At 48.4% G+C, this 8,561-nt stretch overlaps 1 protein-coding gene across 1 annotated transcript; it reads left to right on the forward strand.

The window, feature by feature from the left end:
- The first annotated feature begins 436 nt into the window (after window positions 1–436).
- MIF4GD (MIF4G domain containing) lies at window positions 437–8,103 on the forward strand. Its single transcript, XM_061577168.1, has 5 exons — window positions 437–999; window positions 2,946–3,055; window positions 3,704–3,859; window positions 4,436–4,528; window positions 6,084–8,103. The coding sequence occupies exons 1-5, from the start codon at window positions 921–923 to the stop codon at window positions 6,342–6,344; spliced, it is 699 nt and encodes a 232-aa protein (XP_061433152.1). The 5' UTR covers window positions 437–920; the 3' UTR covers window positions 6,345–8,103.
- Window positions 8,104–8,561: the final 458 nt, after the last annotated feature.

An 8,561-nucleotide genomic window follows, 5' to 3' on the forward strand; every position in this document is an offset into this window, starting at 1 on the left:
AGTGTGTAGTAGTGTATACTAGTGCATAGTGTAGTCACTGTAGTGTATAGTGTAGTGTTAAGTAGTGTAGTGTATAGTGTAGTGTATAATAGTGTAGTGTATAGTGTAGTGTATAGTAGTGTAGTGTATAGTGTAGTGTACACGAGTGCAGTGTATAGTGTATTGTATAGTAGTGTATACTAGTGCATAGTGTAGTGTATAGTAGTGTAGTGTACAGCATTCCTGCCAACCCCTTATCGGTGCCTCCCTTATCACAGACCAATGAAGACCTTATCGATCTGCGGTACACAGACAGACAGACAGAGATTACTGATAGGGTGCCGCACTGAGTCAAACACACTTCTGCCTGCAAGTCGCCTCCCGGTGTTGACTTCGCCAACGAACGCGAAACCCAAGAATCCTAAGCACCCAACGAGATTCTTGGGTTTCAATCGCGAGGCCTTCAACCACCACCATCACCACAACCACCACGACCGGGGCCTCCTTTCATCCCGAGCTGTTCCCACTCTCACCACGCCGCGGATTCCCCTCGCAAACCTCTCGAAGCCCCTAAATGCCCACGACGCATTCGCGTTGCCCGCTCGCTTCGAAGGTGTTAATCGCTCGGCTTTTGCATCCTCCCCGAACCGCACTCCACGACCGCCGGCCACCGCTCTTTCCTAGCCGCGCGGCCGCGCCGGGAGACGAGGAGGGCGGCAGGAGGCGCTAGGCAAGGCCGTGGTCGGCTCTCGGGCCTACCGCGTTGATTGGTGGTGGTAGCGGTTTAACGAACCTCGTTGTGATCGTTTTTGTTTCTTAAGAACAAAAATAAAAATAAACCATCGATAGAGTAAAACTGTTAGCGATAGCAACGGCAGCGGTGGCGACTTAACGATAATAATAACGATAATAATATCAGTCTGTTGTATAAACACGACACGATGGAAGGGGAATTGGCTCACGTTGATAAGATGCAGACGAGCGATGAAGATAAACGGTTACTCAAGGCGGCCTTGAAAGGTTTGGCATCATCACAATCATGATCACAATCATCATCACAATCATGATCACAATCATCATCACAATCATGATCACAATCATCATCACAATCATCATCACAATCATCATCACAATCATCACAATCATCATCACAATCAACATCACAATCATCACAATCATCATCACAATCATCACAATCAACACAATCATCGCAATCAACATCACAATCATCATCACAATCATCACAATGATCACAATCAACATCACAATCATCACATCAGCATCATCACAATCATCATCACAATCAACATCACAATCATCACATCAGCATCATCACAATCATCATCACAATCAACATCACAATCATCATCACAATCAACACAATCATCACAATACCATCATCACAATCATCATCACATCACAATCAACACCATCACAATCAACACCATCATCATCACAATCAACACCATCACAATCAACACAATCAACACCATCATCACAATCAACATCACATCAACATCACAATCATCACAATCAACACCATCATCATCACATCATCATCACACTCAATACCATCACAATCATCATCACAATCATCATCACAATCAACACCATCATCATAATCAACACCATCATCACAATCAACACCATCATCATAATCAACACAACCATCACAATCAACACCATCATCACCACAATCAACACCACCATCATCACAATCATCACAATCAACATCATCACAATCAACATCATCACAATCAACATCATCACAATCAACACTATCACAATCAACACCATCATCATCATCACAATCAACAACAACATCATCACAATCAACATCATCACAATCAACACCAACATCATCACAATCAACACCACCATCATCACAATCAACACCACCATCATCACTATCAACACCATCATCACAATTAACACCACCATCATCACAATCAACACCATCATCATCACAATCAACACCACCATCATCACAATCAACATCATCACAATCAACATCACAATCAACACCATCATCACAATCAACACCACCATCATCACAATGAACACCACTATCATCACAATCAACACCACCATCATCACAATCAATACCATCACAATCAACACCATCACAATCAACACCACCACCATCATCAGCCATGGTCTATCCCCTCGCTAAGCAGTTGCAATCCGTGCGATGTGACTTGACAATCCACATAGCCACCTAACCGCACGTGTGTGCATCGTATCTCGCCAAACTCTACTGTTGCTGCACTATTATTATTATTCGCGGGGAGATTGTTTCCGCTGAACGCGGCGCTCTTCGGGAACGCATCTACTCCCGCGTTAATCGAGGACTTGCTGCATTTTATACTCTTAGGTTTTTTCTGTAAAGTCACGTAGGTAAAAAAAAAATTCTAAAAATAATAGAAATAATAATAGAAATAAAAAATGAAACAATTTATTTCTATTTTTATTTCTAATACAAAATAAAAAATAATAGAAATATTTGTTTTTATTTGTAATAAAAAAAATAGAAATAATAATAGAAGAAAAAAAAATATTTCTAAAATAATAGAAATAAAAAAATATTTATTTCTATAAAAAATAATAGAAATAATAATAGAAATAAAAAAATTTAGAAATAAAAGATAAAAACATTCTAAAATAATGTAAATAATAATATAAATGAATTTTTTTTTCTAAAATAATGGAAATAATTATAGAAATTTTATTTTATTATTTCTATTTTTTTATTATAAATTTTTCACCTATGTGACTTTACCGAAAAAACCAAAGAGTATGAATCCTTGCAGTCACGAAAGCTTCAAATCTAGAATTGCTGCATTTAGCAAAACACAATGCAGCCTCACACATCCGACCCTTGGAGGGTGGGTGGTGACTGTCGCCTTAATTAGACGCCCATTCGCGCTCACCCTGTGTGACCTTCAACCCCCTTGTTCGTGCTGCAGAACCGGAGGCGGTGGACCTGCAGAAAGCCGCCGTGACGGTGGTCAACGTGGCGCTGAAGGACCCGGCATTTTGCAAGCAGGCGGGCAAAATCTGCCACGCCATCATGCAGGTGCCTCCAGAGATAGAATATCGTGTTGTCATCAGTGAAGAACAGGGCTGTCTTTCCGACAGACCTGTTCTTCACCTGAGGACGGCTGCTTGCGTTGTGGCCGAAACGTCGTGAGAATTGTATTTTATTATGTTTTATTTTTATTATTTTATTATTTCCCTTCTACGTGACTTTACCGAAAGAACCAAGAAGATGAATTGTGATGTGCTGTTTTGATAAGGCTACACAGGGTATAACTATGCCTCTCTATATATTGTTTTTGTTCTTGTGTACACGCACACGTGTGTGTGCGCACACGTGTGCGCGTGCGCCTTTGCCTTTAGCTCGCGAAGGGCAGTAGTGTCGTGGTTAGCGCGCTGCACTACAAAGCCAGCGACCCAAGTTCGATTCCCACTCAAGGCCAACACTATTGAGGATTATCAGAACCGGTCCTGGGCCATCCCTCGCTCGACTCGGCCTCAAATGAGTACCTGGTGTTGTGTGCAATCATCGCCACTGGCGATCGAGGCAGTGTGTGGTGCTGGCTACCGACTCCCTTGGCGTGCACGTGCCGGCCTTCGTAGGTGCCACTCGCTAACAGCGCTCGCCCCAACAGGTCCTGAGGCTTTACGGGTGAGTGTGGATCTCTGTCCCTGCGTTTGCGCCTAGGCGGAGAGTAAGGCTGGAGCCTCGGCCTTGTTCAGGCGCCACCTCCTCACGCAGCTGCAGACGGAGTTTGGGCGGCGCGAGGAGACGCGGAAGGACGACGTGCAGCGATGGGTGCTTTTCGTCACCCTCATGTGCAACCTCTTCGACCACGTCAAGGTGACGCGGCGGGGGCGGTGGTTCGGCTCGCGCGCGAGTAGCGACGTCTCGAAGCTAGCGACGGGCCGGGGGGCTCGCACGCGACACGAACGGCCGAACCCGGCACGCTGGGCCGGTTCCGAGCTCCCGACGTCACGCGGCTCTGGTCTACCACGACAATTACGGTCATCGGAATCGGAATATTTATTGATACTGGCAACAAAACTGACACCTTTTTTACGAGGAGTCATGTTTGCATAGACCACAAAACCTGCGGTCGTAATGCAAACAAAAAACACAACTCTGATAATGTATGCACTGTCCTTGAAGTTGATTGGTCGTGCGCCTTTTGGCATCATCTGGTCCAACACCATGTGAGACTAGGCTCTAAGGAAAGCTGTCTCGGGTGTGGACCAATCAACTTCAAGGACAGTGCATACATTATCAGAGTTGTGTTTTTTTTTGTATTCCGACCGCAGGTATTGTGGTCAATGCAAACATGACTCCTTGATAAAAAAAGGTGTCAGTTTTGTTGCCAGATAAAAGGGTAAAAAAAACAATTATTAAACGTAAAACTCACCGCGTTCTCCGTGGCAGGTGAACGGCGCCCCCATGGTCGCGTTGGTGGGGCCCATCCACGACTGCCTCACTCGCCTCGCCCAGCCCGACGCCGTGTGCAATCCCCAAGAGGTATTTCTCCCCCCACCCCCCCTGGGGTGTTCGACTCCTGACTCGGGCGCCTTTACGAGTACGAGTTTGAATCGAACTCTGGTCACCGGGTTCGTAGCGCACTCTCTCGCTCACTCTCTCGCTCACTCTCTCGCTCACTCTCTCGGTCACTCTCTCGCTCACTCTTTCACTCACTCTCTCGCTCACTCTCTCGGTCACTCTCTCGCTCACTCTCTCGCTCACTCTCTCGGTCACTCTCTCGCTCACTCTCTCGCTCACTCTCTCGCTCACTCTCTCGCTCACTCTCTCGGTCACTCTCTCGGTCACTCTCTCGCTCACTCTTTCACTCACTCTCTCGCTCACTCTCTCGGTCACTCTCTCGCTCACTCTTTCGCTCACTCTCTCGCTCACTCTCTCGCTCACTCTCTCGCTCACTCTCTTGGTCACTCTCTCGCTCACTCTTTCGCTCACTCTCTCGCTCACTCTCTCGCTCACTCTCTCGCTCACTCTCTCGCTCACTCTCTCGCTCACTCTCTCGCTCACTCTCTCGCTCACTCTCTCGGTCACTCTCTCGGTCACTCTCTCGCTCACTCTTTCGCTCACTCTCTCGCTCACTCTCTCGGTCACTCTCTCGCTCACTCTTTTGCTCACTCTCTCACTCACTCTCTCGCTCACTCTCTCGCTCACTCTTTCGCTCACTTTCTCGCTCACTCTCTCGCTCACTCTCTCGCTCACTCTCTCGGTCACTCTCTCGGTCACTCTCTCGCTCACTCTCTCGCTCACTCTCTCGCTCACTCTCTCGCTCACTTTCTCGCTCTCTCGCTCACTCTCTCGGTCACTCTCTCGCTCACTCTTTCGCTCACTCTCTCGGTCACTCTCTCGGTCACTCTCTCGCTCACTCTCTCGCTCACTCTCTCGCTCACTCTCTCGCTCACTTTCTCGCTCTCTCGCTCACTCTCTCGGTCACTCTCTCTCTCACTCTTTCGCTCACTCTCTCGCTCACTCTCTCGCTCACTCTCTCGCTCACTCTCTCGCTCACTCTTTCGCTCACTCTCTCGCTCACTCTCTCGCTCACTCTCTCGCTCACTCTCTCGCTCACTCTCTCGCTCACTCTCTCGCTCACTTTCTCGCTCACTCTCTCGCTCACTCTCTCGGTCACTCTCTCGCTCACTCTTTCGCTCACTCTCTCGCTCACTCTCTCGCTCACTCTCTCGCTCACTCTCTCGCTCACTCTCTCGCCCACTCTCTCGCTCACTCTCTCGGTCACTCTCTCGCTCACTCTTTCGCTCACTCTCTCGCTCACTCTCTCGCTCACTCTCTCGCTCACTCTCTCGCTCACTTTCTCGCTCACTCTCTCACTCACTCTCTCGCTCACTCTTTCGCTCACTTTCTCGCTCACTCTCTCGCTCACTCTCTCGCTCACTCTCTCGGTCACTCTCTCGCTCACTCTCTCGCTCACTCTCTCGCTCACTTTCGCGCGCTAACCGCTCCGCGCACAGGCACACACGCACGGACGTCGCCGCTTGGAATCCCCCCCCCCCACCTCCCCCCGTAAGCCTTTCCTCCGGCCCGGCAGATCGACTGCCTGGCGCGCGAGCTGCAGCGCATCGGCGAAGGCTTGGAAGAGGCGGCGGCGGTGGCGGTGGCGGCGGCCGGACCGGCGGGCGACTCACGCATGGACGAGCTCTTCTGCGCCCTGCGCGACGCGTTCCTGCTGGGCCCCGACTTGCCGTCTCTGTCGCGCCTGCTGCTGCTGGAGCTCATCGAGGTGCGAGCCGGCGGCTGGGAGCTGACGGACGCGGCGACGCGATACTACTACAGCGAGCTGCCTGAGTAGCCCAGCGGCGACGACGAGGGAGGGACGGAGGAGCGGGAGGAGGTGGAGCAGCAGCTGTGACGGTGTTCTCCAGAGCCGGGATATGTTTCGACTTTTGGCGTCATCTGGTCCAACATCCATGTGAGACTAGGCTTTAAGGAAAGCTGTCTCGGGTGTGGACCAATCAACTTCAAGGACAGTGCGTACATTATCAGAGTTGTGTTTTTTTGTTTGTATTACGACTGCAGGTATTGTGGTCTATGCAAACATGACTCCTCGTAAAAAAAAGGTGTCAGTTTTGTTGCCAGATAGAAGGGTAAAAAATTAACCCGTAAAAACAAAGTTTTTCACTCTAAATCCTTTATATGTGTGGCGGCTAGAGTCCTCTCGTCCTCTGGCTTAAGATGGCTGCCACCTATGGGTCAGATGATTGTCTGCCACCATTAAGCAATTGGTAATTAAATATGTAATTTTTTTCCCTAAACAGTGTCAAATTTTGGAAAAAAATTTTCACGAAAATTATTTGTCACGCACAACGAGTCTGTGCAAAATGTCAGCTCGATTGGATCACGGGAAGTGGGTTAAAAAACGACCGAAAGATTTGCACGGTCGTAAGCAAGCAAGCAAGCACGCAAGCACGCAAGCAAGCAAGCGAACTTAATATAAAGGATTTAAAAATACAGTCATGTTTTGAGTGATCCGTTGAAGATGCCATCGTAGCCGCTGCTGCACTCCCGCTCCAACGCCTTCTCCGCCTCCGCCAGATCCACGCAGCCGCCGCTCAGGAGACACGCGACGAACTCGCAAGACCCGAGCCCGCGATTGGCTACGGAAAGTTGCCAACCAGATTGTACTCGGTGTGTTTCGGCGCGCGGTTCGTTGGTCCATTGCGGCTGAACCGGTCAACTCGGCAACGCTGAGAGGAGTCGGGGTTTTTTTTTTTTTATTGCGGGCGGCGGCCGAAACGTTTGATTCCCACCAGCGCAGGGTTGTCAGCGGTGCCAGCTTCGGCTCTGTGATCAGGATTTTTATTGCGTTTGAGAACCCAGTTTAATCCCAGCTCGGTCTATGCAAGTCTATGGGTCTCTGTCTAAGTCTACAGGTCTCTATGTGAGTCTGTGGGTCTCTATGTGAGTCTGTGGGTCTCTATGCGAGTCATTGGTGACCAGGCTTTTACCATCAACTCACTGAACCTGAGCACCCGCTTTGATGGCAACTACGTCGATATCACGTATGCTTGGTTCTTTCGGTAAAGTCACGTAGAAGGGAAATAATAAAATAATAAAAATAAAACATAATAAAATAATTCTCACGACGTTTCGGCCACAACGCAAGCAGCCGTCCTCAGGTGAAAAATAGGTCTGTCGAGAAGACAGCGTCTGAATTAAACGTCGTGAGAATTATTTTATGTTTTATTTTTATTATTTTATTATTTCCCTTCAACGTGACTTTACCGAAAGAACCTAGAAGAGAGAAATCCGTTTTGATTGCAGGTGGCCTCAACCTGGATCGAACCCAGGTTCTCAGGAGTGCCGGCTGAGCCAAACCCAGCCGCCTCTAAGAATCACACTCCCCTTGGGGAGTACGATTTCGTACGGAATCGGCTTTGCGTGCATTTACAAGTCGGCAAGTGTAGCTCTTGCCGAATTCTAAGATGCGGTGTGACAGTTAAGTTGCTTATGAATATCTATTTTTTTTAAGGGAACGTAGCGGCGGGTCGCGTCTTTTCACTTTCGTAGTTTGTTTTTTAAATAAACGAGCGAGTTTTCGTCCGAATCTTTATCGCTTGCCCCACCGGCGTTCATCACGATGGCTGCGTCCGGACCAAAAAAAATCATCAAGCGTGACGATCACTCCGACTGCCAAGACCTTGGGACGACATGAATCCTTTCAGAGACGTTTGCAGGGTGTGGGTGTCCACGTTCACCTCCGATTCTCTCAGCGCAATCGATAGATCGGTGCGGTTCTTTTGAATATTTATCGTCTCAACACAACAAAGAAGCACAACATTTCCTTACCACTGCGATTACAAACCTGTCAACCCCTTATCAGTGCCCTACATTATCACGGGATAATTACAGACCTTATTGATCACCCCCCCGTGCCCCTTATGAATCTCAGCTATCATCTTACAAAGTCCCATCACAAGGTAGAAACACAAATACATCGACAATAACCACTACCACACTCGCCACTACACTCACCAATACACGCCTGTCAACCCCTTAGTGCTCTACC

Source organism: Lethenteron reissneri, chromosome 63, assembly GCF_015708825.2.
Source record: "Lethenteron reissneri isolate LAM-NWPU_2019-01 chromosome 63, ASM1570882v1, whole genome shotgun sequence".
NCBI lineage: Eukaryota > Metazoa > Chordata > Hyperoartia > Petromyzontiformes > Petromyzontidae > Lethenteron > Lethenteron reissneri.